This window comes from Hippichthys cyanospilos, chromosome 16 (assembly GCF_059441005.1).
Source record: "Hippichthys cyanospilos isolate Australia breed blue-spotted pipefish chromosome 16, RoL_Hcya_1.0, whole genome shotgun sequence".
NCBI classification, from domain to species: Eukaryota; Metazoa; Chordata; class Actinopteri; order Syngnathiformes; family Syngnathidae; genus Hippichthys; species Hippichthys cyanospilos.
In genome coordinates this window covers 13516715-13540378 of record NC_142384.1, presented here as the reverse complement: position 1 = coordinate 13540378, position 23664 = coordinate 13516715, and the positions used below count along the sequence as shown (strand labels likewise).

The window sequence follows — 23664 nt, the reverse complement described above, 5'->3', positions numbered from 1 at the left end:
ACTATAGTGTTCAATCTGAGGCATGGGGTTGCTTCACAAAAATGTCCACCCAAATTTGTGCCTTCAAGTGGGAACTAGTGTTGGGAAACTAATTTTTTCCCCTACTTTTGCTAACGCATAATTGTTGGGGAGGCGTGTTTGGCACCCTTAAAGGTACACGCATTTTTACCATAATAAAAACAATACGGGGGTTAAAGACCCCCCAGCTGCTTTAGCAACTGTAGTTTAGCAGAAGACAGTAATACATTAATATTCATACAGTTAAGCAGTGTTTCTCCTGTTTTTGTCATGTGAAGTGTAATTGCAATAAAATAAGAATTTCCATCATTTTTTTCAGGCACTTTGATGCACTTGATTTTCTTTTTTTTTCAGATTTAGACTAAGCTGTAACCCATATAAACACTGTAAAAAATAATCAACAGTTGTTGAAAGTTGATTTATTTTGCTTTTTTTTTTCTTTTGTGAATGTAAAAAGGATACAGTTTTAGGTATACGTATGCATTTTTTTTTTTATAAATAATAATCTTATTTAGGGTCTGCACATGGAGTTGGGGTCTTCGAATTTTTTTTCTCTTTCTTAGAAAGGGCTTGGCAAAATATAATTGCGAGGCACTGCAGTAAAGCAACACATGATGAACCTCCCATGCTAAGTCTTCCAATAAGCAGTGCGCTTGATATGAAACGAAAGAACAGTTTCAGTTTCGTTTATGAATGAAGGCGTTTGAATAGTGGGCGGGGCTAACAAAAGCAGTCTTATAAAACGGCAGGAAAGTCTCAGCTGCAGGCACCAGCGTTTTCTGTTTGAGTTAGTGGAGGCTCAATTAACTGTACCTACACCTTTAGGATTAAAGTGAAACGGTAAGTCTTGAATACAAATGTATGCAATTGCTGCGCTTTATTCTTTTTATTTTTGTTTTTGCGGAGGACGTCAAACTGGGAGAAAAACAGACTTTGCCTTTGTAACATTCCGGCTGTCACGATTTGGGAAAACCAACATAACGCTCGTCTTTTAAATATTTATCTTATCTTCTAAACTACTCTTGCAAACATACGAACAGTTTTAGGGAAAACACACTGCATGGACAAAGACAATGCAGTCTAAAGAAAAAGCAAACAGGCTTGTTTACGCGTAAAAATTTAGTATTTTTTATTGCTCTATGGAGAAAGAAAACTGTAGTTCTTTGTTGTTAAACGCACAACGTCGAATATGTTAGGAGTTTGCTCATTAGCTACAGATACGTTATCATTAATCATAACCAGATGTATTGAGAATTGTCCGTGTATGGCTTGTTTGACATCAAAGTGAGTGTGTTGAGGCACATGGGAGGAGGGTAACACATACATGAAAGTGAGCGTTTTGAAGCACATGACGGTAACTTTCTAATTACACTTCAGTATGCCATTTCAAACTACAAACAGTGTCTCGCTGCTGCAGCATTTTAAAATGTACCTTAATTCTAAGTGACAGGAAATATTGCAATTTTACCGCACTGTATTATGAGACCTAAACATAGGGGCTAAACTTGTATTAGAAATGGTTTTCTAGTATAATAATAATAATAACAATATTTTTGGTCTTTCAACATGGACAAAAACTCAACAATTTTTGGAAGTGTGTGCATCCAGGTTATAGTGTCTCAACATTAACACTCAAATTATGTTTTGTAGTTGTACCGTAGATAGTTGTTTTAAAAGATAGTGTTACTGGTTTGGGAATGCCCTCTAGTGGTACGAAAAAGGATAACTGAATTAAATGTTCAAATTAAATTATGGATATTACAGTGGCCTTAAGTTTTTCTTTAAATTAAATGCCGTACAGCGCAATTCTTAAGATCGACTCAGTTATGCTTAAGAGCAATACATTTGCGTTACATTTAATTAGGGTTGCAACTATTAATAATGTTTGATTTTAGTTTCAATGATTTGTGGATTTAATCTTTTAATTACATAAATAAAATGTATGGAGAATAAATAGCACAAACATAAAATATGATCAGTTTAGTTAGTTGGTAACAGGTCAGAAATTGCGAAACGTTTTAATTAGAGAGTAAATGCAGATGTTTGCAAACAGATGTTTGGTTAAATCGCTGCACTTTTACATTCAACTCATTCACTGTCAGCCCAGTAAAATGGACATTTGCCGTCTTTTGCCGTCAATGGCAGTTAATGGCTGTGATCTTGTACTGATCTCCTGGTGTCTTTCAGGTTGCCGCTGTGGTGGGTGAGATATGGGAGAAGGACTGGGGCCTCCTGGAGGATGGTAGCCAACAGCGCGACAGACGGCGGGCATCACTTGTCGGGCTCCCCTAGCTCAGGATCTGCCGGGTTGGAGCAGCTTCAGCACCGAGCCATTCCCAAACCCAAGCAGAGGTGTGCGGCCACGCCATGCAAGTACCTGACCCACTTCCCCACGTTCAACAGCAAGGAGGACTGTCGGATCATCACCGACACGGCGGCCCAACTGGAGTTGAGCGGCTTCTACTGGGGCCCGCTCGGAGTGGAGGAGGCCCACCGCATGCTGAAGGACGCCCCGACGGGCAGCTACCTCATCCGGGACAGCCGGCAGAAGGACGTTTTTTTCACGCTGTCCTACCACGCCAAGAGCGGGCCGGTCAGCGTGCGCATCGACTACAAGGGGCAGAAATTCTCCCTGGCCGGCAACGAGCGCACTTTCCCCACTCTTTTTGCCCTTTTGGAGCATTACACCGACTCCCCCAAGAAGAGCCTGAGGGTCCCGTACAGGAAATGGGAGCCCACGCTGCAGGAGCTTTGCAGGAGGCGCATCATGGAGCTCTGCGGCGGAGGGATGCAGGTTCCGGAGCTGCCTCTCACCAATGTCGCCCAAGGTTTCCTGTTGGAGTTCCCTTACAAGTTATGACGTTGGTCTGCTTGAGTTTGACGTTAACGCTTGCGTCGAGAGGCTGCCTCCTAGAGGTCACACCTGGTACTACTCCATCTTACATTGACTCCACTTTAACATGCACAAACTGTGTTCCTTTCCTAAGAACACATAAAGACATTACCTCCAAAGATGATGGGGTGGAAAAAGACTACTTGAAGCACAAACAATGCAGAAGGACCCTAATAATAATAGTAATAATAATATCGTATGCCTTCATTTGTACGTCTTCGAAAACAGTGGCATGGTGGAAGGAGCGCTTGAAAGCAAGCGACCATGTTTATATTTTGTATCGCACTGAAACACTCAGCTACCCTCTGTAGTTCACTTATGTCTGCCAGGCAGATACGTTTGTCAAACTGTTATTGTTTTATATAAATATTTGTATTTTTAATTAAACAAACTGAAAGTACATGCTTTGTCTTGTCTTGTTTTCTTTTCGGAGAGGGACATTTATATTGTAATAAGATTACAAACTGCCAAAGGACAGGGTGGGTCACCACAGAATCACCACAATGATTCATCTGTGGGCAAAATGACAGGTGGGTGTGGCTACTTTAGTTGTAATGAACTATGACACACACACACACACACACACACACACACACGTTTCCAAGAAACCCATGCAGCCGTGACACAATGTGCGTAAGTGTGAAAACTACAGTATTATGAATGAAGGCAAAGTCAGATTGAAATCTCAAAAGGAAGTGGGAAATCTTGGGGGCTTGTATCAACACTCAAATGTCAAGATTTGTTTTGATGAAGCACATTTTTACTGTAAAAGGCTAAATGGAATCCAATAAATCAGATTCAACTTTTGCAGATACGCAAGAGCTGTCATGCGACTTGTCGGTGGAGAGTTGAGCCGAGACTCGACTGGCAAAAATAACAGCATAGTTCACTGCTCGCCACAAAGGCCACAGAGAAAACCACCATGCATCGTTGGGCGAAGTTCAGCTGGGAATATTTTACTGGCGAGACTAAACACCCTCACAAAAACCACCCGTTAATAGTGGATGAGAAACCAGACAATGTGCCTACACAAATATGATTTTTTTCTATACCAGGGGCAAACTTATCACACCATGACAGAGTAGGAAAGGATCCCACGCTCTCAACCAGTTTGTCAGGCAGATGCATTACATGACGTCCCTATCGCTGATTGTTCAGAACATAGTCAAGGCCTGCATCATTCCACATCCACCTCATCAAAAAGCACCCTTGTAGAAAAGGCCAATCTGATAAACAAGAATTATAAAGTTCGTTTGATAGAGGAGCGAGCACATTCTTTCATTATGAGCTGTTTATCGGGAAGAAATGTCATTCAGTGTTTTTGATAACATTTCATCAGCCCCTTTGGTCGTACTTTATCAGCTTGGTTGATTTGATTACATTCCTATAATCGTCTGTGAATTTCACAAGGTTATGATGCTTAAGTCAACTTTATGAAATAGGCATCATTTTAATTTGGCAATAACTGTTTCTGTGCATACACTGCCAAGTAATATAGAAAATTATTGGATTATAGTTCAAAGTGAAACGACCAGTGTTTGGCAAGTTACTTCAAAACTGAAATCAGTTATTTCTTACTTATTACTGTCATTTTAAAGTAATTAGTTACATTAGAATATTACTGTATTTCAAACGTAAGGCATTACACCACTATTATATAATCTTTACATTACTCTCACCAACATGTCTGGAAATTTGGATCTGGCATTCTAAATATAGATCATCAGATGGAATGACCTTAAACTAAACTTAAGCAATCTTACATGCTCAAAATGATCCCAAAATAAATATTATTGATCCTTCTGACTTGTAAATGATGCCTAGATTGCTGGAAATGTAAAATAGAAACGTGCAAATAAAACGACCTAAATAAAGTTCTCTGCGTAACAACAATACACCAGCGCCATCTTGAGGCAACCAAATGAACTGCTTTTATGCAATCAATTGCTTCAGTTAATATCAATAAAGTTTTACGAGCATTTGGGGGGGGGGGGGTATATATTATTTTACGTTGTAACTTGTCATTTGTACAGAGTAAAACATTACTCATTTTTTGTGTGTGTGTAATGCATTACACTAATGGGTTACAGCAAAAAGTAATGTGTTAAAGTAATTACATTACTTTTGTAATGCATTACTCCCAACACTGACATCACAAGACATGAATAAAATGTTCTGAACTTGAAAAGTTCGGACGTTGTAGTGCTCTTTTGACTTAGCAATAATACAGGAAAGCACTTCAATAAAAGTGGTATACTGGGAGTTCTGTGTTATCTGAGGCCTAGTTTTAGGGTTTTTTTTTTTTTCTTATCTGTTCATGTTTGATGTGAACACAGTCAAATTTACAGTCTCATGGTGACACCATAGTAGCGCAGTAATGACACACGCACATGTCACCGGATTGCCCGGAACACATTCGCACGTGCACACAAAGACTTCCTTGAAGACAGGAAGAAAGATTTGATTAGGAAACACGCTTGTCAGTGTTCTTGCTGACAAGCATGTACAAAGCATACATGATGTCTGCTCACTGACATTAATTTTTGAGTCTTCATTTACAAACATCCTCAAGTGTTGTTAGGTAGAATAATTTATTGCAGCTCTTTATTTCTCTTTCAAAGTCATCAACAATACTTACATCTTTAAAAGGCAGAAGCATTTACAAGCGCGCACACACACACACACACACACACTACAATCAGATTCTTCAATAATGGCAGCTTGTCATGGCATTTTCAGGTAGATGTTGTCAAGGCGACACATCTTAAAGATGGAGAACGAACGTGCCTAGAGCATCCAGTGTTTAAATGCTCAATAATTTAAGTCCATCCTAACAATCACCGGCAGTATTTACAGATGAGAGAAGGGGAGAAAATATTGCTTTAAAATGCTCAATTTCAAATTCACCTGTGAGGATTTTGTGAAGTCGGATCATGGCACAGATGAAATGGAGGTGAAAAGTCCAAAATCGTTTATACAAATAAAGCCTTATAGAACACAAGTTAATAGCGCAACAGGAAGGGTAAAGTTATGATACATTCAATTTTGATCTTCAGAAAAACATCCGCTTATTGCAATTGTAAATATGATTCTCTGTAAAACTCAAGCTGTTATGTTAAATAATGGGACAAGTTAGCCACTATAAATAGTTCTGATGAGTATATCTTTTACTTAGTGGTAACGTGGAGTTTTGCGATTCACTTAAAATAGTCTTGCCATCTTTATTTGTTGGTTAAACAGAGCTCAGGTCACTCTGATGGAGAATCATATACATTCAATAAAAAAGATGGCTTCACGTGACACCAGGTTTGACCATAGAACTTGAAGGATTAAATCAGTTCTTCTTTCACCTTAATCGGGTTTGCGATGTATCTTCTTATAATGCCAACAGGCTTTCAAATAAAGCATTGGACAAGGAAGTAATAAAGTACTTTCACAGATATGAGTAGTAATCAACTGTCTGACACGATAAGAAAAAAACAAAAAACTTTTTGAAATGTGAAACATATTCCAGGAAGTTGGCTGGATTTTTTTTTTTAATTACTCTGAATTTGATTTTCTTGACTCACATGTGTACCCATTGGGCCTATTTGAAACAAAAGTGAAACATTAGCAGACTGCAGATTACTAATGCATTTCATATAAAAGCAACTAGTGTATTTCAGTGGGATATATTACAACTTGGCATTTGGACTAAATAAAATGTAAAAAAGATGAAACACGCATACGCCCATGATGATGAGCCTTGCACACATACATACATGGGGCATACAAGGCTTGCCCAGCATAGTGTATGAGTTCATCGCAAAAACTAGGCGGCTATATGAACATAAGACTTGAAAAATAGACCCGATCTTTTAAAAGCTCACCTCAGCACTAACGCGTGACAATCCCATCAGAAGTGAAAAAGAAAAAAAGCTGCTGGTTACACGCTTTGACACGTGCGAAAAACTCATGGATGTGAAAACGACCAACCCAAATGTGCTTTGAGCCTTCCACCAGTTCCATCAACGTGAGTCTTTCCCACAGGTTTTTTTTTTGAGTGCAAACAAAAAAAGGCTGAATTGGCCTTTTTTGAGGTCACGCACTACCTGCAGTTTTTGCATGAGGGTGAAACGTGCGCAAAGTGCACCGGTAAGAATGTGTGTTGTTAGTCCAGCTCAGGTGATTCAGATGTTTCCGTGTGCTTTTCCCCATCTTCCATTTCCTGTTCCTCCAGTTTAGGTGAGTCTCTCGCCGCAGAGTCTTCGCCCTCTGGCTCGGCTTCACGCAGCGGATCCTCGACCTGGTCACGGGCGGGTATGAGCGCCTCTGTATTAGTATCCTCTTTTAACGTCCCATCCGCCGCAGTGTGCTCTACCCGCGAGAGTTCCGCCTCTTGCTCTCCTTTCCTTGCTTCCCCCTCGTCTTCGTCGCTCTTCTCATCCAGTTTCGTGAGAAAGGTGGCTTGGGCGGCGAGGGGATTGGCGCAGGGGTGGAGGTGCGGCGAGTCGGCAGGGGGCAGTAACGTCAGCGATTCCACGCTCAGCGTGTCGGCGCTGCTGTCAGTCAGGAGGGAGATAGTGGGTTGGGAGGCCGGGGTGAGGCTGGGGGCCAGGGTCGGCTGCGGGGCGGGGGTCCAGGGGGCGCTCGTTAGGTCCCCGGCGCCTCCCTCGCCTTCTCCGCAGGACGAATATGGAGGGGTGTTCTCCAGGAATGTGCCATCATCTTTGGAAAGAGGGACCATTTTTAATATCTGAGATGATGGCTCGATTTTTCTTTCGGGCTTCCATCGGGATGAATCAGCAGGCACACAAATGCAGTATTTTTTTTCTGATGAGTTCAAATGGACGTTTGACCTCGAGCCGTAAATGGCGACGAATGAGTTATTATTGATGAAATCGTTCAGTCCCCAAGACATATTTTTACATTTCTGTAATAAATCCAGATGTTCAATCCCATGTACTTGTATACTTGAACATGCACATTTTATGTATATTTCGGCTATCTTTGTTTATCTTTCGTATTTTTGCACAGCACTGTACAGTATGTTGCATATTATCATACAGTAAACACAGTATGCCTTTGATGCGTTGATTCAATCCAGAGCATTATATTTTGCCAAGGCCCGCCTAAGAAAGAGAAAACATTTGGCGCCCCCTTCCCCTGCTAATTATGAATAAGATTATTATTATTATCATTATTATAAGATCTATAAACATTGAATAAGTATACCTAAACCTGTATCCTTTTTAACATTAACAAAAGAAAAAAGCAATATGAATCAACTTTCTCTGGGATCATCCGCAGCCCCCCCGGCATCACCTAACGCCCCGTTATTTATGAAGCACTGATATAATCTAAGAATGCAGAAGATAAAGGAACAGTGCTCTTACTTTGTAATAGGAATTAAGTCATTAATATTTTTAGGTGTGAGTTCCGCATGAATTCTAATCTAAGGTCTGGGCCTCCTTGTATACTCCTGTGTGTACTGTAAGCGCGTGTCGACATTTCTGAGGAATGTATATGCGTGACTGTTCTACCTGTGGGGCTCTGAGCTGAAATAGTGCTGGTCGTAACAGAGTCACATCTTCCTGTGCTTCCACTCCCACTGGAGGGAGTTGAAGGGGAGGATAGAGGAGAGGGGGTGTGTTGCGACACACAGTGAGCAACCGCAAATCCTGTGTATGACACACCGAAAAATATGAAATTGACACTATTTCAATGCCAGAGACGTATTTTCATATCTTTTATGGAGTTCGGACATTTTTTGCGTGTCTGAAAATGGCTGCCACCAAATGAGTTAAGATTTGATTTTTTTATTATCATAGAGGTTCGTAACATTACCTGGGACTTTATCAACTGAGGCGAAGACCGCTCTGCTGGCCGTGGGATCGTTGGGCGCTCGTCTTGACTGCTCATAAAAACGAAACGGGAGACCGCTGGGGGAGGCGTTGGCTGTCTGTCCAAAACCCAACACTTCCGTTGTACTCGGCTGCACAGGCAGGTCCAAAAGAGCTGCGTGATGAGATGTGAAAGAATGTCAAAGGTACAGAAAATAACATGTAGAAAGTAAAAGTGAACATAAAAAGAAAAAATGCTAGCTGACTTTTAAATACCACTGATAAATGCATCAGAATTGAAGAAAAGTATTCGCATTAAGTACTCTTGAATTTTCCATGTGTAAGGTTAATGTGCCGGAAAAAACATGGCCTGATTTTAGCACTTCATAATAAGTCATGGGGCCAAAAACATCCTCTTTGATGAGCCTGTTGCCAAGATTTTAAGACATCACATAACCAAAATAAGGAAGGGGATGTGACTAATAGAATTCTGTGCTGTTTATTGTTTCTGGTTGAGTACTGGTTTGGAACAAAATGTCCAGCGGTGGATGTTGGGCAATGTCGGCTTCGATCCAAAATTTCTTAACTGTCATTCAAGCAATGTAAAACAAGTTTAAAATAAACGCAACAGAAAATGATAAGAAGTAGGTTTGACCTAGAACTACAGGTGACCTGACAGTTAATGAAGATTACGTCTGATTGTTGCGGTGTGATTTAACAATTGGTAGTGGTTTGGCGCTTTCACTTTCTTTATGACCCATCTGATTTCCTGTAAAAAAAATACTGTGAATTGAAATGCTTGTCCTAACTAGTAGTAATGCTTGTGCATTCTAACCTGCTATTCTCTGCATTTTCATGCGCCGGGCTTGGATGCGACCTTTGGCGAGTCTTTGCTTGGCGATGATGCAGCGAATGTGGTCAGCAAAGATGAAGTTGGCCTGCAGAATTGGCAGCGGCTTGGCGTGGGGGTTGGAGCTGGGTTTATGTATGACGATGTTTAAAGCTCGGCTGTCGTCTTCAACACCAGATACCTGCATGTCCTGTAGGTGGGAGTAGGATAGAAAAGAACATTGTAAAGAAATTGGAATACCCTTTTCCAACCATGTTCATTGTTTGCACCTTTACTGCATTGCAGGTTTTGAATACAACTTACCAGATCTTGAGATGAACCTATTTGCTATGAGTATTTTCACTTAATTTTGTTGTTGGACGAAACCCACTTGAGAATTTAGGCACTTTCAAATGTAAATTAAATTATTTCAGCAGCTGTAGAATGAATGTGAAGAAACCTAAATAAGGAAAATAAGATCTCTTTCCTTTTGACGGGACCCGCCCATATAGAAACAAGGACAAACCTGCAATAGGCCGGCGAACTTGACGACACCCCATCCAAGGCGTTTGCTTTCTGGTTCGACCAAACTCATCTGATAAATATCCACGGCGAGGAACCTTTGAGCCTGGCCGCCATCTTTACTGACCACCATACATGCTATCAAGTCACTGTTATCTGAAAAACAGTCATGCAACATACAAATTATGGAATGGCTCAATTATCACCAACTTTGCATAAAATGCTAAATATCTTCCGATCAGGATCAAACCAATCAGATTGGTGTAAACCGTCTAGTTCTTTGAGACTCAGTCATCCACATCATGATAATGACGGGACTAAGGCTCGGATTAGTTGTGCTGTGGGCCAAGTCAGCCCTCATCCAAGAAAACCACTCCTTGAAGATTTACACCTCTTGGATGATATTTTGAAGAGGTACTTTTAGCTGGATACTCACGTGTGAGGCTTGCTGCAAGAGGTCGGCACAGCGACTCAGCAGTTTTGTACTACGATCGGACTTTTATGAACAAAAATGTTTCTACCACAATGACAAACGATGAGCTCACATCGAGAGTCTTATTTCCTTTTTCTAAAAAAAAAAAATAATAATAATAATTGCTACGTAAACAGGCCTATGTGATTACCTCACCTTTGGTTTACTCAACTTAGCTGTATAAAGTTTAGACTTGCATGCAGACTCAAACATGCCAATTCCTGTTAATGTTTCTTTTTTTGTAGCGCCCAAATAACATAGCAATTATAAACGTTGCTGTGGCTGCAGAGGTAGGGTTCATGTGCCACTGTGGAAAAAAAACCTTCAGCTGTACTTCCACATACAGTAAGGGCGTAGTGGTTCAGTTAGTCAGGCAGATCCTTGATAAAGCTTGAAAAGCTTTTACCACAAACAATTGAGGTGCTGTATAACCTAATTGTGACCAACAACCACAAAGCCACTTCATGAGAACTATTTTATTTATTCTGACACTTTTGACAAGTTGTGATAATTGAAATATTTTAGAAATTGATCATGGCAGGCTCTGACATTATAAGTGGCCCAGGGGCACCCACAGTTCACTGATGCTGGCCTAAATGGGCCAGTAAAATTTTAAGAAATAAATGTGATGTAGTCAAAATTTATACTTTCTAGTATCTCACTTTAAATGTTTGGGTTTTATCCAGATAAATTGATTGATGACCTTTCTGCTCATTTTTATTCAATCTGTACATTCTAACACCCACCATTCATGGCTACATTTACAGAGGGAACTTGCAACTTACTGAGGTCTAGTACATCATCAGTCTTAATAAGGTCTTCAGGTCTGGTCAGAGGGAGCTGTGTCTCCGGTTCTCCTTGAAGCTGTAGTGATAGTGACCGCAGCATAAAAAATACACGAATAGCCTGTGGGCAGTAAGAAGATCCACACAAACACAAAAGAGTTACCACTAGTTATCTTATTTGAGATGCACATGTGCAACAAAACTATGTGGAGATTTTATGTGACTCCACTTACTCTCCGTGTCTTCTCCACGTCCCCGCAAGGCAGCCTCTTGACGAAGTCGATACCAGTCAGTGGTGTGCCAGTGGGTGGCAACAGTATGGAGGCATCCATCATCAGATACTCCACATTCAGTGGTTTACTCTGAAAAGAGCAAGCATCACACCCGGGCGTGTTTGAACACAGAAAATGTAGATTTCAAATAGCAGATAATTTGTTGGCGAAGAGAGTAAAAGGCCAACACACCGTCATACTCCTGTATTCGTCTTCAAACATGTCCAGGAAGATCTCCTCACCCTGCATTTTAGTGGATGATACAAACTTTAAATCTCGAGCATTCTATAGTACATTATACATTCCTTTGTACAGTCTGGATGTGGGAAGACATAAACGTTAAAAATGAAACTGACCGCCTGCTGGATTGTTAGGGTATATAATAATGCGTAATAAAACCATTGTGACTAAGTCCAAAAGTGAAAGCAATCAGGGCAGAGAAAGTGAAGTCAATGAGTATATGAACTCACACTACCAATAAATTTTACTGCACTGTCAAGCTGCCAACATTAGATGATGGGAGGAGGGAAAGGGGTATGCTTCTGAGTGCACTTAATGCTGTAAACAGTGCTTTACTTTACTACAGCATGTGTATTTAGTTGAACATTTACCTTGTAAAATCGCCGCAGCAAGTGCAGACTTTCCTCTCTCGCCCCCTGTGTATGTAGCACACAGGAAATGTCACGCAGATGCAAATGACACTTAAAATCTTCAGTAAAACATAATGGACAATACAAGATATATGTACAGTATATACTATATAATGGTATAAAGTATTGTAAGGAAATAAAAAAAACCCCAATGTAATAGCAAGATAAAAGTATACTGATGATGATAAAACTAATAATACTAATAATAATTTTAGCAAAGTTGAATTGGTATGTACATATATATATATATACATATATATATACATATATATATACATATATATATATATATATATATATATATATATATATATATATATATATATACATACATGGGCAGGAGAGAAACAGGAGTGGGGAGCTAATTTAAAAACGGATATGAAAGAGAAAATGCTGAGAATAGAAGTTGTTGAAGGTTGATATCAAATGTAGAGGAGTAGTAATATATTTTTATACATTTATATAAAAATATGATCAATCTAAAATAGTGACCCATTTTTGCAAGTTTAGTCCAGTCTAGGTTTGTTCATGTGACACCTAGACAGGAACGCTGCATGTGTCATACCTCCAAGCAGGCCAGATGAACATCTTTGATTATACATGGACTTCCAGATAACACGGACTGCTTTAATAAAAGGCAGCTGAGCTCCAGGGTAGCCAGACGCACGCGACCTTCTAAAAAAGCAGCACAGAAATCAACCATCAGCCCATGTTAAGAAAGCATGTCACACATGCAAAAGCAGCATTGTGGATATTACCTGGCTGTGCTGCCTGACTCATTACTCTGATCAATCTCTCTGCAAGAACCAAACTGTAAGAGCTCCTTTCCTGGTCAGGGACTGGCAACTGCAGACGCTCCAAAAGGTCACGGTTTATCCCTAAAGAGATTAACATTTTAATTCTTCATTTTGAGACATTATGGTTTGTCAAGTCAACCTTTGAACATTTGGGGGAACAGATTTGCTGTGTGTGTGCCTGGAGTAAGTGAACCTTTGCTTTGTGAAACTGCATAGAGCAGGCAGAGGACAAACAGGGCATGGTAGTCATCATTAGTGCAGTCAAGGGCACTGTACACCATTTCTAAAAAAGGCCTGTGGAAAAAGACAGGATTAAATAAGGCACTCGTGGAGGGCATTTTGCATAATGTGTGAAAGTGTACCTGCTTCTCTGCGTGTGCGAGCGCGTGGCTGCTGCAGTCTTCTCCTCATCTGTGATATTCTGCTCAGTTAATTCTGACACCTTACAAGTCTCCATCACCACCATTTCTATTTCTGTGAGCGTAAATGTACACACTTTGTTTATCTACTCATAAATTGCATGAAGACAATTTAAATTACATATTAAATCAAAGGGAAATAAGTTGCAAGGCATTTTCCTCTTCAATTTGCTGATCGTTTCATTTACCATCTTATCATTTGGACTTTTTCTTTCTTTAAACTTAAAATTTTGACCTCCATATGGATATAAAAGACTATTTGATTTGAAGCTGCACGCAAGAAAGTTGAAAGTGCAGCTGCATTTTTATGATATATCATGTAAATATGAATGCAGAGTTCAGAAAGTCCACGTGCAAAGAATGGATTTCTCAGTCAAAGTGAAGAGGCCTCAGACTTAGATGAATAGTGAAACCTCTTTTTTTGGAGCACTCATCATGTTTTCGACTTGGCCTCAAACAAAAAATGGTATCGCATGCCCTCAAAAAGACCCCTCAAGGCTAAGGTATCAACCAGTCACAGTTCTTCTTGCGAAGGTCATATGATAAAATCCAGATAAGAGGTGGGCCATGACTGGTTCTTATGTGACCTTTGCAAGGTGAGCCATGATTGGTTGTTAATCAGGCCCGGAATAAATGCGATGTCATTTTTGGTCTATATCAAGTGGGAATTGTGTTTTTAATGGTTTAAATGATCTGGAAACATTTTTTTAATTTCAATTGAATTTATGCACTGCCATCTTGGTAAAAAAGGTTATTTGACATCTATAGCGTCAATGGCAGTAAATGAGTTAATAGTGGATACCGTATGTCTTCACTATGACCGTGACGAATATATCCTTTGTAAAGCTTCAGAGGTTCCATTGTTCAGGTATTAGAGTAAAAAACAAATGCACACAGAGCTTGAGTAAGAGACAGGCGGACAGGTGAGCACAGGATGGATGATGTCATTGTAGAAATGGGACTACTAACAAGGAGTTGATGTGTGATCACAGGTCACCATGGGGAAATTGAAATGCGCCAAACAGGGGAGGCAGGAAGGCTTCATCTCAAAACTAGGCAAAGAGAATCTATAAATGCAATGCATTTTTGGTCTGGAGTTTCTCCATTGGGTTGCCCTTATATAGATTTGCGCTACTGGTCACCCATTACTAAAAATTAAAAGGCAAAGGGAAAAAGTTTTTAAGCAGTGGTGGGCAACGTTGATGATATCGAAGCTTGTTTCTCTTTTCGTTTGGAGACGAGGACTGCCGCAGAAGTAGTTTTTGGATCAAGGGGTGCATCGTGGGAGACTTTTGATTGATGGGGGTAAACAAATGGAGACAATCCTGCACTGCAAAGACCAACAAGTCTCACACTCACCTTCCGCCGTTTCCCCACTCGCTCTGCTCCCCTTAGAACTCCCACCTGCTGCAACAACATCTGTACCTTTTCCCTTCTCCCTCTCTCGGCCTCCCTCGCCACCTCGGCCGCTATCGTCCCAGCTCTCATCTGCCCCTTCCCGGCTGCTGCTGCTTCCTCCTCCCCCGGCACTCCCGTCATCGTCCTCCTCGCCCAGATTCTTGTAGTTTGGCCTCTTCTGGGTTCTCTTGCGGCCACGGTGGCGGGAGAGCTCCAGCGAGCGCTCCAAAGTTTCTGGGGGCTTGATAAAGCGACGCAATCCTCCCGAACTAGCCTTTAAAACCGTACATGGGTATTAGTATAAGATGCCAAAAGCAGAAATTCCATTTACAATACAGAATAAAGCAATATACAATCATCTCCTTTGCTAGTAGACCGTTACCAAGATAACATCAACGCAAGACCACACACCACACTTACTCACGGACCTCTTACAGTAAATTGGTACTCATGTGTCAGGTTTATCCCAGTCAGTTTATGCTTTCATGGTACATCATTCAAGCCATGATACATGTACACGTACAAGACACAACCACAGATGCACACTTGCAGAGGAAACAGCTGTAGTCTAAGATAAAATCTGCAATGGGGTTTTAAAAAAAAAGGGCCTTACAGTAAAACAGAGTAATTATGCCATGACCTCAAACATTCTACATATACATATATATATACATATATATATATATGTATATATGTATATATATATATACACACACACACACACATACTGTATATATGACTGAAACTTGGGTTTCCTACTTCACGTGCACAAACCACCTTGCACACGCATGCACCACAGAATGTAGCACATACTGATGCATTTGTGTATGTGTGTTCGTGTGTGTCCACTCCATATATGTATATATATATATATATATATATATATATATATATATACATATATATATATATATATATATATATATATATATATATATATATATATATATATATATACATATATATATATATATATATATACATATATATTTATATATATATATATATATACATATACATATATATACATATACATATATATACATATACATATATATATATATACATATATACATATATACATATATACATATATATATATATATATATATATATATATATATATATATATATATATATATATACACACACACACACACATACTGTATATATGACTGAAACTTGGGTTTCCTACTTCACGTGCACAAACCACCTTGCACACGCATGCACCACAGAATGTAGCACATACTGATGCATTTGTGTATGTGTGTTCGTGTGTGTCCACTCCTCTCATGAAAATGCATATCAAGAATAGGCACAAGAATAGGCACAAATTACTGATCTATTATTTGGAAAGTCATATTCTACAGATTTAGCTAGTGGATCAAACTATACAAAAGAATGTCATATGGGTTTCTTTTTTTTAACGGGTGGGGGGGGGGGGGGGGGGGGCAAACAACATTACGAAGCAGATTGTGTTAGTTAAAGATTTAACATTTATTTTGGCATGTTCAGTGTTAGCATTCGATAAGAATTATGAGGAAAAGAAATTTAGGTGCATCTTTGCTGGAAGTAACTCCCTAGACAATAACAACAACTTATAATTGATACTTCCAGCAGCAAGTGAACAATTTAAAAACAGTGAAACCAGTGGGATTGCAGTCGTGGCTGCAGAGTGCACTTAAACCACAGACTAGTAGCTATGAGGGGGATGTGTGTGCTACACCTGTAAGATGACTATGTTCTGGTAAACTGCTCACGCTTTCAATATGCTGCTGAGAAATTAATGGAGGTCATGGTACATTAAAGCCACACTGACACACACACAAACTAAAATGTGCCACATACAGAATGGATGAATACTTTGTGACAAAACGGACTTCTGTAACATAAAATGACAGAAATGCATAGCAAGATAAACCTAACCCAGTCAAAGAGTTTTTTTTTTTTTTTAAACGTGTTACTTAACTTTAAGAACTTGAAAATCTATATATCATTGGTGTAGGTTTGAAATTACTGCATGCTATAAAAGACCACAAAAAAGTGTCTATTTATATTAAAAAAAAAATAGGAAGACATGTTTGGGTGCAGACGCTCTCTGTTGTGGTCGTTTCAACCAACATCGTTATTTATACAAGGTCACACCTCTGCTCACATTCACTGAAAAGGTAAGCTGCTTCTGAAAAACACAAAGCTAGCGAAGAGAACAACCACAGATGTTCTCAGAAACGCTCACTACTTTGCTCACGCCCACCCAACTACCAAAACAGATGGTCAAAAACCTAAGAAAATGGGGGTGGAGGGGTTCTAAATTTGAAAATAGAGAGAGGGGAGGAATTAGATTAAGCAGGTGGTAGAAACAAACGGATATGAAGGAAGTTACATTCTAATAAAAGGAAATACGTCCTTGACAATTTCGCATATTTTTTCTCTTGAGAATGCCAGCAGACATTTAATAGAATTTAGGTCTGAAGTTTAAACAATACCTAATAAATAGGCTACACCGCCTATTTCACATTATATTAACAAAAAATGAGAAAAAATATTTTCAAAAACTATGCGGTCAAGTTACTTTTGCTGGTTACAACATACACATTATTAATCAACTCATTCAGTGCATCTGACAACCATAGACTTTAAAGGTCTGTTTTTACAAGGCTCCGTTGACAGCTATTGACATCCAAAACATCTATTTTAACTTGGCTGTCAAAAAAATGAGTTCAAAACCCTCATCAGAACAGAGTACCCCCTCCAAAAAAAACTATATGAATATGGAGTATTTCATTTGCATATTCTTGCATTCATAATGGAACATGAATTAGGGAAAATGAAAAGAAAACCACACACCACACATTGCCTAACCCTTGTAAATACTTATTAGACAATGCTCCTGAGGGTGTGTCTATTAGTTGTTGGACGGCAGGCATTATGGCCATTAAAGTACCCAAGGCTTGAGCTATGGTTGCGATTTTATTACTCGATCTTTTCTGACCTTCTTACGGCTTATGTATTTTGCAATTTGGATTGTGTATTATGTATGTCTAAAAACGCATATGACTTACAGTGTTCTTTTGTGTGTTGTAAAGGCCCGTCTGAGGGATGAAGACAGACAGGTCTCCATTAAAAATCACGTCGGCCAGAGCATTGACAAGGGGTTGATAGTGGATGATCAGAAACACCTGGAAATACAAAGGAAAAACATCTCTTAAAGACACCATATTCATCAATAATCAAATCATCTAAATCAACAATAATATCAAGCACCGTGAGTACACTCTGAGCTTCTTCAATACAACAGAGGATCTGGAGAAGATCAGGCGAGAGTTGCAGGAATGTAGTGGTGAAACGAGTCCACAAGTAATTTAAGTACCTTTGTTCAAAAAATTTTCAGGGCATTTCTTCTTGCCTTACATACCTAAATATTAGCGTGCATGTCAGAAAAAAATGGCAAACCAATCGAAACAAGTTTTAATGCTCTGCAAGAATGCCTTGGTGACCCCCCCGTTTAGAATTATTTATAACAATACTTTTTTTTTTCATTTTTATCCAAATACAATGAATTGGATTTGAATTTCATGCTAGATATTCAAAAAAACAAAAATCCTCGATAGCTGCCACCCTACAGAAGTGCGCTGAAAAGATGCCTTTATGCTGAAAAACTAGCAGAGGATATGTTGAATGCATATTTATTCATATAATCATATTCTAATATGTGTGAAATGCCTACTTGTGACAGCAAGTAGAGGGACACTTGAGGGTTGATCTTTCGTTCTTCATGCTAAATAATAACAACATACCTCCAGGTCAAGGTCACAACAAGTCATAGAAACAGATTTTTTCCTATATGAGCCATCTTACCGTTTCTTGGCTAACCAATGAGAACACATAAAGGGGTAAGAACAATCGGTTGAGGAGGTGGTCAGTCAAAACATCGTTGAGGAATTCACAGTTTATGATGAGAATGTCGTTCAGGTAGTGGAGGTGATCAAGGTGCTCTGCTACCAGGTCGCTTAACTTCCCTCGGTTTTTATGCCTGGGACAACAAAGATTTTGGTGTGCTTACTTAAAAGACAAAGATTCCCAAATCGTAAATCTTTCAAATATCTTTCCGATTGTCATATATTAACGTGAAGACGTCAATACATGAATAAAAACAATTAAAGCAGCGTAAGCAGTTGAACTGCATCATACTATTGATTGAAACGCTCAGTTGTTACAAGCAAAGAACATGCCTGACCCCCACAGGCCATTAAGAGCAACACAGGCATTTGTAAAAGCTGAGCAGGAAGATAAGGAAGCAAAAGGCACTTACTCTTCATCTGTCTGCACACATTTGTCCAGTTCAATGACATGGCTGCCGATAAACCAGACCAAGTTGCTAAAATATGGCACCGCTGTTTTATCTCTGATGTAGTGGAGCATGTGCTGGTTGTCCACTACAGAAAGTATGAGAGTTAAGGTATAATACATGCACACATTGAAATTAACATCCAGGCAAACACACACTTGATATATTTAAAATTTCATTGAATAAACACAGCCAAAGCAAAAGAAATGTCAAAATTAGCCCTCGTCCAAAACACGAGATTTTCTTCTACCGGAAAAAATAAAGCACACAGGAGCAATCAAATTTATCAGCGAGACAAAATAAGTGTGTAAAGATCAGAAATAACGTCAATCATTAACCCCACAAAGCAAACAAAAACAAGGCATGCGATTTGTTTGTGTAAATGTATATGGGTGATAAAGAATGAGCAACCAGAGCACCGGAGCAGAGATTGAAAATGCAGTCCCATATTTATAACAAATCTTGTCAAACAGATTAGAATGAGCTGGATATCAATAAAACATACTGATGTGAGGTCTGATCATTAGATTTTCAAGTCTTTTTTTTTAGAATTTTTTTTTTGGCCATCCAATTGACTCCCATTAAAAATGGACTCACTTTTTTGAGGAAGCTATCAGCAGTTGCCTCTACAAACGCTACATCACTCAAGAGTTTCAGTAATACCCAGCACAATAATAAGACTGAATGAATGGAACCAACTTACATGAGACTGGAGTTAAGAAGATGGGGTACGCAGAGGGGAGAGGAGAGGGGACAAGGAGAGTTGAAGGAGGAGGTGTGGTTGTTGAGGAGGAAGGAGGGGAGAAACAAACAAGCACAGTGTTAATGTGAATATTGGGGTGGCTGTGAAGTGATCGAAATGGGAAGGAGCAACCAGATTTTTGTTTTGTTTTACATGAAAACTGCAAACAATGTCAATACTGCAAAAGGACTTTTATCGGTTTACATGTCAATAACGTATTGACACGTTTGATAAGTGTTTGAAATGTGTACATAGTGAAAGAATGATGCTGAAAAAAATCCTTTTCCGGGACGTATCATAGTGCTTATCACAAGGGAGCAACCAGAAGCATCAAATAGCACCAGGAAAAAATGTATGTAGTGGAAAAAAAAACAAAACAACAACAACAAAAAAACTCTTCCTAACTATGTCTTTACGCAAGCGTATTCCCTGTCAACCCAGCCATAACGTGTACAGTACTTTGCTTTTTATATTGCACAATCATTGATAACTGAAAATTCATCGTTGTTGGCAGTAGATGAAAGCAAATGGAAGTAGAATAAGATGAGCAAGCTTTCATGCGGGTCAAGACATGTTTAAAAACCAGCCGTTGCTAATATTTGGCACTGAAAACGAATATAAAACACAACACCATCTAAATAGTTTATTACAACTTCTCTAGGTTGTGTTAATCATTTGCTTATGCCATGCAGTAGTGAAGAAAGGATTATTTATTACGTAGTCACATAAAATGCAATGAACAGTAGGCTCTGTAGAATAGCCACAATGTATATTACAAAGTATATAAATCCACAGATCCCGAACCATGGTGTGTGATACGTACAAATCATGGTTCAAAGATGATCTGTTGCGCCACTAATATTTATAAAGCATATTTTAGTCTACAACAACTATTGCAGACATAATTCAGACTAGAATAAATATGAGCAAATCTTAGATAGCAAACCATCATTACAAAATGTTTGCAGAAGCACACAATTTTACCTAAGTCATGCTCATGCACTAATAGTATCAGCAAAAAAAAAAAAAAAAAAAAATCAGTACAAGAAAAATGGTGTCTTAAAAGCTTCCAATACACGTATGGGAATGCTGTATACATGTGTGTTGTGTGTCAATAATTGGCATACTGTGCATGCAGGCCATTGAAATTCACCTTTGTACACGTTGAGGGTGATGGTGCGAACTGCGATGCGAACCATGCTTTCAGGGTGGTTGAAGAACTTTATAGCCTCGGTGTATAGAGCAAAGTCATTTGTGTGCTGTATGGGAGAGAGAGAGGCACCAGTGAGCAAGGTACTGCTTTCCCCATATAGAAACAAACAATATAATAATGCCAGTAAATAAGCTGTTGGGCAGTGGTTAAAGGTCAAAATAAGGTGTATTTCTTAAAATCAGGCTAATACACAGAAATTAAGTTATTGGAGAATTTCATTTTAGCGCTAGACAAAAAAAAATGTCTTTGCCTGACGGCCAAGACAATTTAAGAATTTTTATAAGTTGCTCAGACCAATCGGACAACAAGTAATGATTAGGTCACTTGTGATTTTATTTAGTTTGATGTATGACCTCTTTTTAAGCAAAAATTCAACAGGTTAGTGCCACTTGTTGAACAGTGATGGCAAAACTGAAACACATCTCAAAAAGATCCATGGCCTCACCTCATTGTAAAAGAAGTGCACCGTGTGATTGTTGAGTTTGAGCGAGAGTGTCTTGAGGAAAGAGATATAGTAAGCCATGATCTCCTCATCTGAAAAGTCAAACTTGTGGACGATGATGGAGTTCACATGGTTGTTTGATAATAAATAATCTGCACAGAGGAGAAAAAAGAAAAACCCGAACATTCATTAGTATTGCTTTAACACAAACATTTATCATTCCTGCCTAAATCACTACAGTAACCACAGCATAGGTCTCATAAATACAATTTAGCTAAAAATATTACTCCTCCCACATTCCAAAAACATGCATTATAGGTGTAATGACACTCCAAACACTCCAAATTGCCCTTAGGTGTGGTTCTGAGTGCAAATGGTTGTTTGTCTCGATGTGCCCTGCAATTGGCTGCCAACTACTTCGGGGTGTCACCCGCCTAATGCCCAAAGGCAACTGGGAAAGGCACAAGCAAGCCAGTAAGCCACCTAGTGAGGATAAGCGGCTTTAGAAAATGGATGGATTGATAATATTGCAGCGGATGCTGGGTTAAGGCAGTTTTTGTGGTCCCTTCATTTGTGGAAACAAACCACAAAACTAAAATCAATTAATTGTTCTATTTTATGTCAAGCGTTTATTTAGTACCATTTTATATTGAAATAATTGATACATACCCGTAAATGTTTTTCATACATTAAATTATTGTTTAATATTACTTTTTAAACTGTATACAATAGCATAGGTTAGTAATACTACTACATTTTTCCACCATGTGCAATAAACTGGTATATGTGTGTGTCATATAAGGAGAACCCATCATAAACTGAGGAGCCCCTGTATTAAAATATTTTGTATGACAGGCAAAAATACTTACACAGAGATGTTTCGTGTCTGATGTTCTCAAACAGAATATTAAGTGTCTGGAGAAGCTGAACACACACATAGCGCCCTGACTTCTGCCGCAGGATGTTCAAGAAGAAGGCAAACATGTTCTTCTCTAGGAAGAAGCTGACCACAGGAAATTATGTTTGCATCTTAACAGCCGATAGGTTCAGTTTATAAGGTACAGAATGAATGGTACACAATAACAGCTGCCAAACAGATACTGACAAATAAATAGCTATTATTTAGGGAAAGAAATGTTAAATGCATTCATGTTTGTTCCCCTTTTATTGTCATCAAAAACGATTGTTTTCCCTATGTAATTTTCCAAGAGCATGTAAAAAAAAAACTTACTCAAATACAGAGCTGTCATTCTGGTCTCCCCAGATGAGGATCTCTGTGATGGAACGAATCGTCTCTACCAAGAGGTTGCGGTTGTGGTCTGTCACTGTTGTGTTTTTGGTTAAGACATGGTACATGTACCTGAAGGTGACATAATACAGACATTATGCAATACACTCCGTCTTATGAACCGAGCAAGAAAACAACACTTGTCATTTAAATTGGTACAAGGTCCACTTCCAGCATACACTGCGTGCGTTTGGCTCATTATTTACTCCTAAAAGTGCATTTAAGTCTAATTATAATATTAGTCTGGGGTGGCAAGCGGAACAAAATCAACCAGCGGCAGCTATCGAATATACTTCAGGAATAAAAGTTTGTTGTTTTACAGAGCGGTCGAACTCCAGAATAATTATGTTCGTACCTAAAAAGCTATTCGCGTACTGCATTACAATTCACGTATAGGCTAACGTTAGCAATTGTGCGTTCATGCTAGCTACTCACTTTAAATGATCCAGGGAATGGATATTTTTCGATTTTCCCTGCCCTCCAACCCAGCTCCGTGACCTGCCAAACATGGCTTTGGTTGTAAGGAGGTTGACGAGCTGACCCTCGAATTATTTCGTTGATGTTAACGGTCGCATCGGTCCATTACACCCACTTTTGGTGGAGCTAGCCACTTAGCAAACACTCGGTGATAGGTTGACACAAGAGGAGCGAGGATGCGTTACGTAACCGTGGTCTACTATGTGATGCTTGGGAAGTGTAGTTTTTTTGTCGGTTTTAAATGCGTGTACAGAAAAGACATTATGACTAAAGACCA

The 23664-nt window shown here is 39.2% G+C and overlaps 2 protein-coding genes across 3 annotated transcripts; one reads left to right on the top strand and one right to left on the bottom strand.

Moving 5' to 3' along the window:
* The first annotated feature begins 753 nt into the window (after nt 1-753).
* Nucleotides 754-3311, top strand: socs1a (suppressor of cytokine signaling 1a). Its single transcript, XM_088438142.1, has 2 exons — nt 754-858; nt 2206-3311. Exon 2 carries the CDS (start codon nt 2258-2260, stop codon nt 2876-2878), a length of 621 nt encoding a protein of 206 aa, XP_088294268.1. The 5' UTR covers nt 754-858; nt 2206-2257; the 3' UTR covers nt 2879-3311.
* A 2172-nt stretch (nt 3312-5483) lies between these two features.
* clec16a (C-type lectin domain containing 16A) lies at nt 5484-23536 on the bottom strand. 2 transcript variants are annotated; one of them, XM_088437541.1, is made up of 23 exons: nt 23346-23536; nt 22854-22982; nt 22492-22625; nt 21626-21774; nt 21121-21226; nt 19190-19313; nt 18736-18910; nt 18605-18655; nt 17940-18056; nt 14839-15151; nt 13423-13534; nt 13254-13354; nt 13022-13141; nt 12829-12938; nt 12225-12269; nt 11806-11856; nt 11575-11703; nt 11342-11462; nt 10089-10240; nt 9569-9773; nt 8738-8908; nt 8434-8571; nt 5484-7618 (listed from the first exon to the last, which is right to left on the bottom strand). In XM_088437541.1, exons 1-23 carry the CDS (start codon nt 23417-23419, stop codon nt 7062-7064), a joined length of 3384 nt encoding a protein of 1127 aa, XP_088293667.1. In that variant the 5' UTR covers nt 23420-23536; the 3' UTR covers nt 5484-7061. The 2 variants fall into 2 exon arrangements, with proteins under 2 accessions (XP_088293667.1, XP_088293668.1); XM_088437542.1 differs by having other exon boundaries at nt 14905-15151.
* Nucleotides 23537-23664: the final 128 nt, after the last annotated feature.